At 41.5% G+C, this 14,547-nt stretch overlaps 1 protein-coding gene across 13 annotated transcripts in view; it reads left to right on the top strand.

Moving 5' to 3' along the window:
* The first annotated feature begins 6 nt into the window (after positions 1-6).
* RBFOX2 (RNA binding fox-1 homolog 2) overlaps positions 7-14,547 on the top strand; it is a 252,781-nt gene continuing 238,240 nt past the window's right edge. For all 13 annotated transcript variants that reach the window (XM_023527399.1, XM_023527394.1, XM_011387275.1 and 10 more), the window contains exon 1: positions 7-235. In XM_023527399.1, the coding sequence (XP_023383167.1) occupies positions 50-235 (186 nt within the window). In that variant the 5' untranslated portion in view covers positions 7-49. The remainder of the gene's footprint in view (positions 236-14,547) is intronic.

Raw genomic sequence — 14,547 nt, 5'->3', positions numbered from 1 at the left:
GGCCTGTCGCGGGTCGCCCGGCTCCCGGAGGCGAGGGGGGCGCGGGCGGATGGCGGAAGGCGCCCAGCCGCAACAGCCACCTCAGCTCGGGCCCGGCGCCGCTGCCCGGGGGATGAAGCGGGAGTCGGAGCTGGAGCTGCCAGTGCCCGGAGGGGGAGGAGACGGAGCCGAGCCCGGCCTGAGCAAGCGGCCGCGCACCGAGGAGGCAGCGGCCGACGGCAGCGGCGGGATGCAGGTGACCGCGTGGGACGGACGCCCCGTTACGGCGGGGGTGTTGCGCGGGGCCGGGCGGGCGGCCCGGGGCTCCCGGGGCTTTGAGGTGGGAGGGCTTCAGGGATCTGGGCTTGGAAGTGAGAGGGGGCCGGTCGGGGCCTGGTTGGAAGGTGGGGCGAGCCCCGGCTTGGAGGCGAAGGGTGCCGAAGGATCGTGGTGTGTCCACGAGGATCCTGATTCTCGAGGGAAGGGCGGGGAGACACAACGCATGGATCGGTTTTAGGGGGGAAAATCGACATGGTGGAGATGGATTCCATTTCTTCAAACCCTTCCTTAGTTCCTTGGGGTGCAGTGGAAGCCGAGAGATCCTGGGAAGCAGAGATCTCTGCTGCTCAGAGAGTCTCTGGACTGAGTCGATGACGAGGGGACAGTGGTGGGAACCTCCCAAGAAGGAGTACCTTTTGGCAGCCTTGGACACACAGTGGGATGGGGAAGGGGAGTGGCATATAAAGGAGAGGAATGAAAAGCGAGAAAACTCCTCGAGAGCCCAAAGGGGATGTGGCTCAGATTGTGCGTTAAATCAGTTACACGAGGAGTGAGAGGAGAAGTATAAGGGGTTTGGTAGTGGTGTGGGGACACCATGGTGCTCAGCCACATTAAGTTTGAGGAGCATGCTGCAGAGTATGAAGAGAGACACGCAGGACATGTTCCTCCTGTACTTTGTCAGTTGCATCTTACATAGCTAGGGTCTCGACTAGCTCTTTAAGGTCCTGGGATATGCAAGAAAATTTATAGGGCTATTAGAAGACTGGGTTCTGAGTTGTGGACTCAAGGATAAGTAAGCTGGTTGATTTGGGTAGGGAAGGGTAAATGTAGTGATGATGTCAGTTGACTTTGTAATTTGAGGAAGAACGTGAAACCTTAACAGGTTTTAGGATTTGGTCTCTGTTCAGAAAATATTTGCTATGAAATGGTGGGGGGTGGGGCTCACCTACTAGCAATTGTTTAGACATCTGCCTAATTCTCTCAGAATCGTGGAATGTTAGAAAGGACCAGAGGCTTCATCTTTTCCACAGGTTCTTAACCTGGATAGACTTGGAAGATTCTTATGCAGAATAGTTTACCTGCAACTGCACTTTTTGGTGGGGGAAACTCGGCGCTTTTCTTCCTTTCACTCTCTCTTTTTTTTTAGAGTGGATTCAGGTCCCCAAATGTTTTAACTACCTCATTTTATAGATGAGGACTTCGACGTCAAGAGAAGACTAGTGACTTGCCTAAGGCCACCCAGATAGCTGGTAATAAAACTAGAACTGGAAGCCTAGTCTTCTAATTCCTATTCCTGTGCTCTCTCCATTACACCACTCTTGGAAATCTCTGCAGTGCTAAAAGACTTCCTGTGCCCTGCTCCTGCTTTTCAAGGCTCTGCCTGACTTCCTGTGTTGGAGACGGAGCCGTATTTAAGCCTGGCATGTTTGCTGTGTGCTTCTTGGTCTTCTTTGCAGAGGCCACTTTGTTACTTCTGTTGAATTGGATAAAGTGATCCTCTTGGTGTTTATTTTTGAATTCTTTTGTTTTGTTTGCCTGCTTTTGTTCTCCATTAGAACTCTGTCGGCCAGAGCGTTTGTGAGAAAAGTGCAGGGCCATGGAGAAAACAGAGGAGTATGGGGAGACTTCAGGTGAGGTGAGTTAATATTGGATGATAACCCACCTCACCTGAAGCATGTTCTGCTTGGAGTGTGCATATATCTGTGTATGTCTGTGTTCATTGTTTCTGTCAGTCATAGTTAACACTACGACTCCTTCCCCTTCTTTTTTCTCCTGGGGCCCATTATTTGCTGGTTGCCTTCAAATTGGCTAAGGACAGTAATATTTGGAAGTAGATGGTGTATAGGGACTTTGCTGTATGCAGAGGAAGGAGTGGATTAGGTCCTTTGGGTACAGATGGACAACTTAGAACTATCCCACAGAGAATCTTTTTTTCACTCTGTGTTTGTGGATCTTTATTTATTTTTCACTTTATGCATTCTCATTGTAGTTCCAGAACACCATGCCACACAGGTATTCATATCATCCTTTTTAGTCCCTTGCCTTAAATTAGCCATATGGCTCTGGGAAAATCCCTTCTTTTCTGGCGTCTGTTTCCTTAGTTTGTACAAGATGATTTCTAAGTTACCTTCTAAAAAATATGTCAAGTTCCCTGACATTGAGGTACTTGGTGTTTACAATCTAGGTGGGAAGACAAAATGAATGAAAAGTTAAATAAAAAGTGTGTGTGTATAAATACATATATTTACATATATGATTTTTTTTGTAAGTTCACAGAAAATACCACAGAGTAGATGCATGTCAAAAGGCATTGCATAATTTAGAGCCAAAGTGTGCAGAAGATTTGTGCCACTGGATCCAGAAGATGGAGATGGTCATTTTTGCTGAAATGGTCAAGAAAGGCTTGATAGGTTAAAATTTGATGTATAATTGGGAGTAAAGGAGAAATAATGTTCATGAAAAGGTAAAATTTAAGCCTAGGTGACCTACACTTCTCAGATGTTCTTGTATCATTCTGAGAATAATTACAGAATATTTAATATTCATTTTATCGAGCAGCTGCTATGTGCCAGGCCCTGTTTTAGACCCTAGGAGATACGGTAGTGAACAAAACAAAGACCCTGGCCTCATGGAACTTACATCCTAATTGAAAGAGACAGACAGTAAAGAAACCAACAGCTATTTTTAGGTGGTGGTAAGTGCTAATATAAAAGAAAAATAAAGCAGATAAAGGGATAGAGCGTGATGAAGAACATAGTCAGGGAAGGCCTCTCTGATAGGTGACCTTTGAATGAAGTGAAGGAAGGGCCATTTAGATAGTGCAGCAGTATTAGGAGATGATATCAGGTGTAGATATGCGTATAGCCGAATGTAAATATACATGTTAAAAATCTTAGTTTAGCAGAACTTTTTGGTATACAGGTTTGTCTTAAAGCATGTGTTTTTTTTTTCTTACAACTCAAATGGAGTTTTTCTGAGGCCACAGCTCCTTCCGAGAAGCCTTCCCTGACAGTGTGGTTCACACCAGTCAGACCCTCTACCTCCTTTATATCAGTGCTGAATTGTGCATCACATGTATCGTCCTTTAATTGTTTTATTATTTTTGTTTCTCTAGTGAGACTCTGAGCTTTTAGAAGACAGGACTGTATTTTCTTCGTATTTATTCTTAACAATACCTAATGGTTTGGGGTACATAGTAAGTGTTCAATGGCTGTTAAGTTGAAGTTGAAATTTACTTTTTTTTACATATGATTAACGGATAGGAAAAAAATCATGAAATTCAGATGCGAGAGACCTTCATGAAATTCTTCAATCTTTTGAGTGTCAAAGGTTTACCCCTTTTCTACAGGAGAAAGTAATTTACTGGGGTTAGGCTGCTTATGAAGTGGAGCTGCACCTCTAAGCCACAGAGTCCAAAGTGAACTCTGGTGAGTTGCAGCCCCTAAGCTTTTGGAGTAAAGCATGACTTCTCAAAGAGTCTGGTACTTACTGTTAAAATCCTTAGGCTGACAAGGAACCCTAAGGGAAAGGAAGGGTTAGTCCTTTTAAGGGCAGGATCCAGAAGCTTTATGTGCATGGAAGAGGAGTCAGCATAACCCTGGAAATAGTACAGAAATAGATAACCCTGAATCACGGAGTAGGAGAGACAAATTCAACTTGAAAACTGGAGTATGGTTTGAGAAATGTTAAAGAAGGTACTTGGCAGTATTGTCCTCTAACCTGGTGGAAGTTTAAATGAGGCACATGTATAGATGTTAGAGGTTCATTTCACTTTGCAAGTCTGATATATATGAAAATTGGTCTTTCTGAAACATACTTGGGAGTGAATTCTTTTGGTCAGCCTTTCTAGTGAATTAAACAATTTAACAAAAATTCAATTTTTGTGCAGTTTTCCAGGAACTTAGCTGCTGTGTAAGCAAAGGTGCACCTTAATTATTATTTATAGCTTTCAGCAAACTTTACGACAGTGAAATGTTGCTCTGTGATTACTATATGGCTAACACTGTCGGAGCGGTAAATATTGCAGATGCAGAAACTGAGGCACGGTCACATAAAAATTACTAATTTTTTTTAAGCCTTACAAGGAAGACTACGAGTATAAAACTGGGAATGTCTTTGAGAAAGAGAAATTTCAGATCTGAATTCAAAGTAGAATTATTCTTCAGGGCAATTAAAGAAATTAGCCTGAGTTAAATTTGTCTCCCAGCTCCCTCTCCCATTTTCTAGCCACCTTGTCATTTTTTTCTCTATCACACTGACATGTGAACACAACAGAAGCTAACTAGAGATTTAACTTTGATATAAAGCAGACTGGTGCAGACAAGCCTCGAGATTACAGGGCTGGAGAAGGAAATTCACTGTACTACTTAGTGTAAACAAGATGTTGCTAGTGAATTACTTGTTTGATATCTTTCAGGCCTTCAGTTTGATGTCAGACTTTAATTGTAGAAACAGTAAAGAGTCATTTTAGTGAGTAGACATGTTTGAATTTTTGTCGATATGCATTTATAAAGCATAGTGAATGTCGTTATTCTAGGGCAGATGTACACTTCCTTCAAAGATAGAGAAGAGCATCGAGATGATGGAAAGGAAATGGCAATAATTGGAGCATGAGCAAACAGATGGATTGAGGGATGGCGAGTGCATTTGGTGTTTTAGGTGGCCCCTAGGAGTATTGGGTTTCTTATTCTTCTACCCTACAGCCCAAATACAAGCAGGCAGCTTACATGGCTAAGGTTTCATTATCTAATCCATCACAGATCAGCTTCAATAAGCCCATTGGCTGGTGCTGATCTAGTTAGGAGGGTAATGCAAAGCTGCTTGAGCCAGGATTGGGGCAAATCGGATCAGAACTGCCAAGTGAATCCTGGACCTATTTCTGTAATTTGGGTGGGGAAAGTAGTTTGAGGGTGGGAGGGAGAGAGGGAGAGGGGCGGAGAAGAGAGAGCAAGCGAGCAATCAGCTACATATTTTTCCACAAATGTCTTAGGGACTCTGAGAGGAAAGTGTGTGGAGGGTTTAGTGTATTTCTTTGGAGTATAGACAAGTTGCTTTATTTCAGTATGAACATTTTTTGGTCACTAATGCCCAAGAACGACCTTTTTTAGTAGCATTTGGAGATTCCAGTTGTGATCAGTCAATTATGACATCTCTGAGTGATCCCTTAATTTGAGACGATTTGGATCTCCTCTCAGTTTTTAAAGGGGAGGTATTGTTATTACTATTTTTACCAACCTTAGTGTGTAATTGTATTTGTTACCCATATATTTTTGAAGTTTGGTATAGTGAAAGAAACACTATTGCAGATTTTTCATATTTGGTTTGAATCTTGGCTCCTCCACTTACCAACTGAATGACCTTTGGCAAAATATTTAACATCTGAACAACTGTTTACACATCTGTGAAGAGAGTTAATACATACTCTAATGAGCTGCTACGATGAGTGACTGAGATTATTTAAAGTGCCTGTCTTGGAACCCAGCAGTAAATCTCAATTTCTTGCCTCCCTTATAACCTGCTGTACAGCACTCAGTGAGTTCCTGCTTACTGCTTGATTAGCATGGAGTGGTTAACGCACTTCCGATTGATTAAGTGCCACAGTTGGGAACTATTAGAGATGAGCAGTGTGTTAAACTGGGAAACCTAATTGCTTGTCATCTTGGTGGAGGAAGAAAATGGATCTGGTCATTGTGATCTCTAGAGGAAGAGGAGACATTTACTTCTCTGCTAAGGACTGAAAGGAGTATTGAAGTATCATGGCGCCTGGCTTAGGCATGTGGATATTTCTTGGAACCTGTGGGATCTCTACTGGGAGTGTGGGCGACAGATGCACTGGCTGTTTTGGTGGTATGTTGATGCAGAAGCAGTGAAAATGTCATTTGTTTCAAATTTTAAAAGGTTTGTTGCATCAATTGGCAACTTTTTCTCATTTTGGTTTGTAGAAATTCAGCTGGGATGCCTTTGTCTCTTTCCAGTCTCTTTAAACCCACTCTCCAGACTACTAACAGCCATCCATCTAAAAGAGCTTAAAATCATTTGATAGCTAGTCTTTCACTTCAAGATAAAGTCCATCCTCTTTTGGTGTTCCAGGTCCTTTTGGTCTGACCTCTTTCCGCCTGCCTTTTTAGCCTCATCTCTTTCTACACTCCACCTCCAAGTTCAGGGGCTTAGTTTCCTGAGCACACCGCCACCCTGGCCAATTCATCTCTCTTGTTTCCATTCAGCCTGACTTTGCTGCCTCATATCTTCTGTAAGGCTCAGTCTTCAAGATTCAGTTGGGATATTGATTCCTCCTGGATGCCTTTTGTGTCTGCTCCTATCCCTCTCATATTCTTTCTGGTTTCCAAAACCTAATGCTTATAGCTCTGTTTTAGGACTTTTTAGATTAACATTTGTTCACGTGTCTGCCCTTCCACTCCTACTCAGACTGTGAGGTCAGGGGATCCTTTGGGGTCCGTAGGATTTAGCACTGTGCCTGGGGCTATGGTTCTTGTTGAATTGAACTTTGTCTTCCAGTTCCTCAGCTGAGTCCTGCAGATGGCTTTAATTATTTCTCCACATTTTCCCTGGGGGGTCTGGCCCTTGGTCTGCTTTCCTGCTCAAATGGAGACTGGGTGTTTTGGGATTCGTGAATGGTACCTGATCTTTTCGTTGATATTGGGTTAAAGGTGAGAGAGGGGGTCTTTGAAAACAGAAGCTGGGGTGGAATTTAACTGCTGAATGTGCTGGGTGAGCATGGCAACCTGATGTTTGGTTTCCTGTGCTCAGATATTAATTGAGTGCACGTGTGTGTGTAAAAGTGCCTTTGTGATGGTGTGGTTAAGGAAAATAGAGGAACCACACAAGTAGGGGGCAATTTGAGCTAACTGGTTCCAGTTCATTGGAGCAGGCTGTTGATCTAGCTTCTACAGTGCTGCTGAGAGATTCTAGAGTGTTGCAGTTGGATGTATTACTGCTATTTGGGTCTAAGCCCATTTGATCAACTGTGGACCTTAACCTTTCCCTTTTCAACCAGCGAATTTCATAAGCTATTATAGCTTGTTTTTATGAATGCAGGAAAAGTACTAAATTGAGACACCTCACAAAATACATGCTATTTTTCAGATTACTCATTGGATATGCTTGAAAATGAGGAAGCTTGACACATTTCTTTTAAATCTCAGCTTTAGAGATTCATAAAATTATTTTATAGGAATCATCTCTCATTGATTGGCCTTTGATCTCCTCACCTTCTGTATAACCCTTGCCTGTTCTCCAGCCTGGAGGCTTCTCTTGCTAGTTTAGTTGGGGCCTCTTTACAGGTGAGTGGGTATACTTCGTTGTGCCTCTGGCTTTTTGGATTCTAAATGAATAAAGCAGGTTCAGAGAAGGGAATGAGAGCGAGCCGCCAGTAATATCACTTCCTTCTGACGTGTCCTGCACAAACGTGGCATCTAGAAATTTCAGCTGAGGATTCAAGGCACAGGACACATGATAAATACCACTTATGAAATAGATGACAATTTTGAATTGCCAAATAATAATAGTTCAGTAACTACTTAAAAACCTATTTTCCCAAGGGTAGAAACCGAGCCTTTGAATTTTAGATTTCCACATGAGTGTGTTCAACCATAATACTTCGGTTTTTTAGGGACCAGACAGTACCCTAGTATGTGGGATTTTTCCATGTAGAGGCTAGTCCCTTGGTTTCTCCTTTGCTGAGGAAAAGAGATTTTGCCCTGAGTATTGTATATTTTATTCCAAGGATGTGGTTTTGAGGAGGCATACTGTTTATTTTCCTTTTTAGCCACATCGATTTTGTCAGATCCTAATTGGAAATATCACAGGCAAAGCATGATTTATCGAGAGGGATGGGTGGGGGTAGCTGTGGGACTGTCTGCTCTGGGGTTTGGGGTCGGGGCAGCAACTACACTGGTAGAACTAGAGGAACTACAGACGTGGTCTGGGGGCACTTCGGGGTGTGAATGTGGACTCCAGCTGCTGCTTGAGTTGGAACACTTGGAACAGAGGCTCATGGGAAATTCTTCCAATTGCTTTTTTTGAGCAGCTTTTTCCTCTGCAAATTGGCAGCTGTTTGGAGGAGGGGGGTGTTAATTGCTGTCAGCCAGGATGATTTCCAAAGCAGACCTATATGGATTTCATTTAGGGATTTATTTCATGGGTGTGTGGCTTGTTCTGAGTCAGGAGGACATTGGCTCCATTTTCCTGGAAGTTGGTGGGCTTCAGTGAGCCTGCTCTATTTATCTTGGGCTGTTAGGCAAGTAGAAAAGCAGCTGCATAGTTAGCCCTTGTTGCTTGGAACTTAGTTTCATAGGTCATCTTGTCTTGTGGATTTTCATACAGTCACATTTACAGCCTTAAGTTTTTTTTTACCCCCTCTGCACTTCAGTGCTCCACAAAAATTGTGAGGAGAGTAGGTAATAATTTCTGGTAGAAAGCAGGAATTGTTTAGCTCCTTCCCCCACTTTCTTACTCATCTCCCCCCACTTTCTTACTCATTTCCCCCCACCTTTCCACCCTCCATTTCTTTGCAAAAGAATCTGCAAATGAGGTTGCTTATCCTCTAATCAGACTAGCTTGTCCCCTAATCAGTCTGAATATGTATGTGGCTTTGACAGCTTTCACCTGCTATGTCTCTGTTTCTAGGGGATGGGTAGTAGGACTGTGTGATTTCAAAGCAAGAACTGGCAAAAATTGGAAGATGTTTTGTGGTGGCTCCCAGTACCCACAAAGCTTAACTCATTGGTTTGCACCTCATACAAGCTTCCAGGAACACTGTCCCTGTCAGTGGCTGGCACAATGGGTTTGAGTACTTTGTTGGAACTTCAGGAAGCCTCCACAATGGCTGCCTCTCACAGTGGGAGCTTTGGCAAAGCTTACAGGGAGTCAGTAGTGCTTGTTTTGAAAGTATGACTCTGGTCTTATCCCGTACATCTCTGTGAGAGAGGCAGAGGCAGACTTGTTTAAAGGATGGAGAATAGTGCTATACAGTTGTCACTGTGTGGTCCATTGCATATGTCTGTGTTCATTATCCTCACATACCAGTTTTGCTGTGTGTTTTGTATGTTGTATTCATAGTTTGACTCGTGACTTTTAATAAGCTGATTGGGCTAATTTTGATATCGTCCTGGACTTTGAAGTGATGCTGGACATATTTAAAAGGTCTGTGTTGGGGCTTAGAGGTTAATATTTCTGTTGGCTACCTCCTCTCCATCCCCAGCTGCTGCTCATTATGCATTATAGACATGTCTTTTATCCCCCTACTTTCTGTTATAGGTCTTTTAGCTGCTTGTTGTCTTACTAAATTAGATTTTTTGCTGCCACATTTTGGCTTTAAGCTGGCTGTTTTTTTACAGTGTCAGAGATCACTTGGTTAGCGTTGGCATCTTAGGAAGCTTTTCAGAAACCATAAGTGATTTTTGTCAGTTGCATAAAAATGCTGTGATTAACAGATACCTATGTATCTGTGTATATGTGCAGGTCTCTTTTATGCTTACTTTGCATTTCTCTCTCCGAGCATAGTTTTTGGTGAGTGCTACCCTGTAGGTTTTGCTTTTTAATCCTGGGAGACCAGTTTCAAGAAACGTACATATTTTTCTTGAACTTGGTATAGGGATCATTTACCCTTTCTGGATTTTTGCTTCACTGTGAATTATTTTTTGCAGTGTTAGTTTTAGGCAAATAGTAAATATTTGTTTGGTTTAGCAGTACCCTAGAGTTTGAAGAAACCTGAAAAATTTGACTGGTCAGCATCCTGTTTTAGGCAAGGAAATTGTCTAATTCAGGGTATCCCCACCTGTTTTCTATCTCTTGCTCTTTGGGAAATGATAATAGGTATCATTCTAGAAAGAAAACGTCAAATAACTGGAAATTAAAGTTAAAATTTTCTTAGCTGTTGCATTTTATTTTTCATAAGCAGATGTTGTGACTTTAAATTCATAAAAATGTATTTAGTGAAGTGTCTCCCTCTCATCCCAGTTCCCCGTCTGCTCTGTACCCCATTCACTGAACAAGTACCATTGTTGTTAGTTTCTTGTATTACTCCTCACCCTTCCTTTTTACACAAACAGTAGCGTATTCACCACATTCTCTGGGCACCTTGTTTTTTTCATTTACAATATCAGAGGTTAATTTTTTTAATGTAACAGGGTCTGGTAATGTTTTCATTAATGGTTTCTGTTCTTTTGTGTCATGTTTAGAAAAGCTTTTCCCGTTCCAAGATTATAAAAAATAGAATGGGCTTGCAGACAGACAGTTCTGAGTTGCATTCCCAGCTTTTCTACGTCATAGCTGTGTGATCTTGGTGAAGTTACTTAATCTTTCTAAGTCTCAGCTTCTTCCCTTGTAAAACATGTTATACGATTGGTATAAGAATGGAAAGAGGTAGTATATGTATCATCCTTAGTTCAGGGCATGATACACAGTAGATGTTTAGTATATAATAACCGTTTTTTATTATTATTACCCAATCTTATATTCTTGTACCCCAGTGCCTTTTGAATTCCTTAAAGGCAGGAACAGTCTCTTAATCCTTGGCTCCTCCTACAGTGTCAGGTTTATATGATAGTAAGAACTCAGTAAATGCTGAGAAAAAAGTAACTCAACCTTTACATAAATGTTTTTTAAAAATTAAACATTTTTTGTTGCTTTTTCTGTAATAACCGTCTCTGGATTTCAAGCATGGTGACTAAAGTTGCATATAGTACTCAGTCATTAAATTATATTTTACAGTTTATAAAATGCTTTGACTCAGGTTTTTATTCCCTACAACAACCCCGAAAGATGGTGAAAATACACCATTAGATGGTGATAATACACTTTCCTAGGACTGGTGACCAGGAAGTGACAAAGTTGATGCTTCTACCAGATCTTGTGGCTCTTTATCCAGTTCCTTTTCCTCTGAGCCTCATGCACCTCAGGCCAGAGGGTATGATTGTTGAGGAATGGAGTGAGTACGTACTTTCTTACCTTTGCATACCCACGTTGAAAACATTTTACCCATTACCTGAAAGCTGATTCATGTAGAACTTGAAGTCAACATTGAGCCCCAGTTTCCTTCTTTGATAATTTGGATTTAGCCAGTGTTCTGAATTGGGGTTTTGCTAAAATTTATCGTGTACTCGGATGTGCCAGGTATTGTATTAGGGATTTTACGTGTTTATTCCTCTTTCCTAGAGTTCACATTCCGGGGAATTTAAATGGGAGAATTGTATGTATGGTGGTTTGTTGTTGTTTTGTATCAAAATTATTCCATCTCTGATTTTATTATTGGTAAAATAATAGATCAGCAACAGATAAATCAACAGCTTGATAATGGTGAGTAGTATGAAGTCATAGGAGCTGAAGGCAGCTAGAAGTTAATGTGGACCAGCTCTCTGCTTCAGTCAGGTAAAGTAGATGATATTCTCATTTTTATGGCTCAGAGAGAGTATGTGAGAGCAAGCAATAGAATGGCTTTAGGGCTAAATGAAATCTTTTATTTCTTAGTCTTTACTATTCTAGTGTGATTTCTCTGATAGTTTCTTGTAAGGAGTTTCTTCCTCTTTTGCATTGATTTTTAAAGCATATAAATATAATATGTTCACATGGTTAATGATTCAAAATATGCAAAAGATTGAAGAGTAAAAAGTCTCTGCTTTCTGCCGGCTACCTGATATCTCTCCTTGAAGGTAACCAGTTTGGTTAATTATCTGAGTATCCTTCCAGAGATAGTACCTGCATAGTATTTTTTCTACCTGCTTTTAAAAACTCAAATGGTAGTGTTAATACGCATACTGTTCTGCACTTAGCTTTGCTTCTTTCTGTATTTGGAGATCACTTTATATCAGTTTGTAGTTTTTTCCCTCTGTTTGTTAGGTTTGTGGAATTAGAATTATTCTGTTCTGGTCTCCTGAAATAACTAGATCTAAATGTCGTGGTAAGGATGACTCTGATTAGTACAGGAGCTCATAAAGTATGAATCTATGTTTTTTTTAGAATCCCTGACTGGCGATACCTTTTGAAGATGTTTGAGTAAATGATAGGCTTCTTTAGCTCTCTCCCTGCCCCAGTCGGCTGCTCTCGATCCTGTCTTGTTGCCTTTGTAGGGCCCATTTTGGGTCAGGTATCCTATTTGTCATTGAGTTAGTAATGATACTCAGGATCTGCTTTGGGTCATTGCACATAAACTCTAACTGCAGTGTGATTTTATTCAGCATGACATCTTTTATACTAGACGTATCCTAAATGCCCAGGTTTATCCTGATTGAATGTTAACTGCTGTCAGGAGACCGTTCAGTGAACCAAGTTCGGTGTTGAATTGTGAGAAAGGAAGGTTTACTTCCTAATAGGTGTTTGCATCTCAGCAGCCATAATTGCCATTAGTTTCACATAGGACCTATGTTTGTGGAAAGTGCCAGGATTGAGAGAATGCTTTTCATCCCTGGGATATTTCTGCCATCGAGACTTGATGGGAAGGAAATAGATACAGTTCAACAAATAGGGGATATTTTTCTTTTGTTTTCTGGACAGTAGTGGATTCTTCTTTTTTTTTAAATTTTTTTTTCAGTGGATTCTGATTCAGATATAGAACTAAGGATTTCAAGCTTAGGCTTGACGCTAGCTCAGTTACCTCTACAGACTTCTGCATTTAAGGATAGGAAGTAAAATTGTGCTTTTTAGAGTTGGCTTCTGCAATGGACCTTTGGCTCACAAGAATATTATAAGGAGATAGCATTCCAGCTATTTGGAGAATGAGGCCAGTGGGGATGTGTCTTGCACTCTAGATGATTGCTGACCTCCATTGTATGGTAATGATAATCTCACCATACAATCTTTATGGTCCCAAGGCCTACTGGATTTCTGTGGCCCTAAGCAGTGAATGGAAGCAGCAGGGCACCAGATGCTGTCTTGTTTCCCTTATTGCTTCTTACTTCACACTGGGTATAAGGTTTCCAGGCATTCGTGCAACCTGATAGCAGAAAGCGCCTGTCTTAAAAGTTAAGAGGTGAGTTGGCAGGTGGCTCAAATTACTGCATCTCCTGATAAGAGCCACTGATCCAGGCTGCTGGCTGCTGGGGGTGAGAGCTGTACTGCCAGCATCCTACCCAGCAGGAATGGATGGTGGTGTGGGTCTGTGGTGTTTCATGACTCCCAGAATGTACCCAAGGCAGTTTGAGAGGTCTGGCCAATATCTCTAGAGATGCAGCACAATTTGAGAAGCATATCTTGTCTTAGAGGAGATGGGTCTTAGGAAATGGTAGCATATAGGAGCACAATAAGCATCAACATTGAAAATAAGAAGTGCAGACCCAAGAAATAGAAATGAGATTTAATTATTCCTCCTCTTAAGTCAGTTGAACAATATATTAAGTCTAGTAGTGCTAGGCACAGTGATGACTAAGACTTGAATTTGCAGTGGGGAAATGGATGTGTATTCAGGAAATTTTAATACAATGTGATAACCGCTCTGATAGAGGTATACACAGAGGATATGTCAAAGCCTAGTGCTTTGGTAAGGTACCCTCTGTGTACAGCTTTATCAGAGTAGTTATCACACTATGCTAAAATATTCGGTTAAGTGGACCCATTCTGGTGTCAGACTGCCTAGATTCAAATTCCGTCCCTCTACCTACTTAGCTTTGTGTCTTTTGGGCTAGTTACTTACCTCCTCAGTGCTTTCCTTTTTCATCTGTGAAAAGTGGGTAATAGTTTCTGTCTCACAAGGTTGTTGAGTGTTAAATGCATTAGTATGGTAACTGTAATGTGCCTGGAAGAGTGCCTGGTCCATGATAAGCGCTATGTAAGTGCTGTCTGTTATGGTGGTGGTTGTAGCAACAAGGAGGGGCACCAGCACCCGTGGCAAACACATGCCAGGCAGTGGCGGTGCAGTTAAGTATTTATGTATTCACAGAGAGATTTTTAGTATTAATATGCCAGGTAGTGTACAGAAGCAAATCAACAAAATGTTAACCAACTCCTCAATTGTGTATAGTACACGATGAGAGTCAGTTTTTTGGAAAGTTACATAAAAAGAATTTCGATGTGAGAAGCTTCAGTTTCCCATGGCAGTTTCAGAGAAAGGAATGTTGCTGCTCCTTTGGGGGTTACATTAGAGACCCTTCAGTTTTCTGGACATTTTGAAGATAGGCCGTATACCTTACTTTAAGGTAGGACAGTTCTTAACTATTTTAGACAGGTATGAATCTTTCCTGATTTTTTAAAAAACCTCTGGGAGAAACCATTTCAGATCACATTCTATCCATTCACCCAGTCTTCCTTCCCCCTCTCCTGCCCTCTCTAAAAGGGGAA

Source organism: Pteropus vampyrus, unplaced genomic scaffold, assembly GCF_000151845.1.
Source record: "Pteropus vampyrus isolate Shadow unplaced genomic scaffold, Pvam_2.0 Scaffold16, whole genome shotgun sequence".
Taxonomy (NCBI): Eukaryota; Metazoa; Chordata; class Mammalia; order Chiroptera; family Pteropodidae; genus Pteropus; species Pteropus vampyrus.
This window is presented reverse-complemented; position numbering and strand designations above follow the sequence as displayed.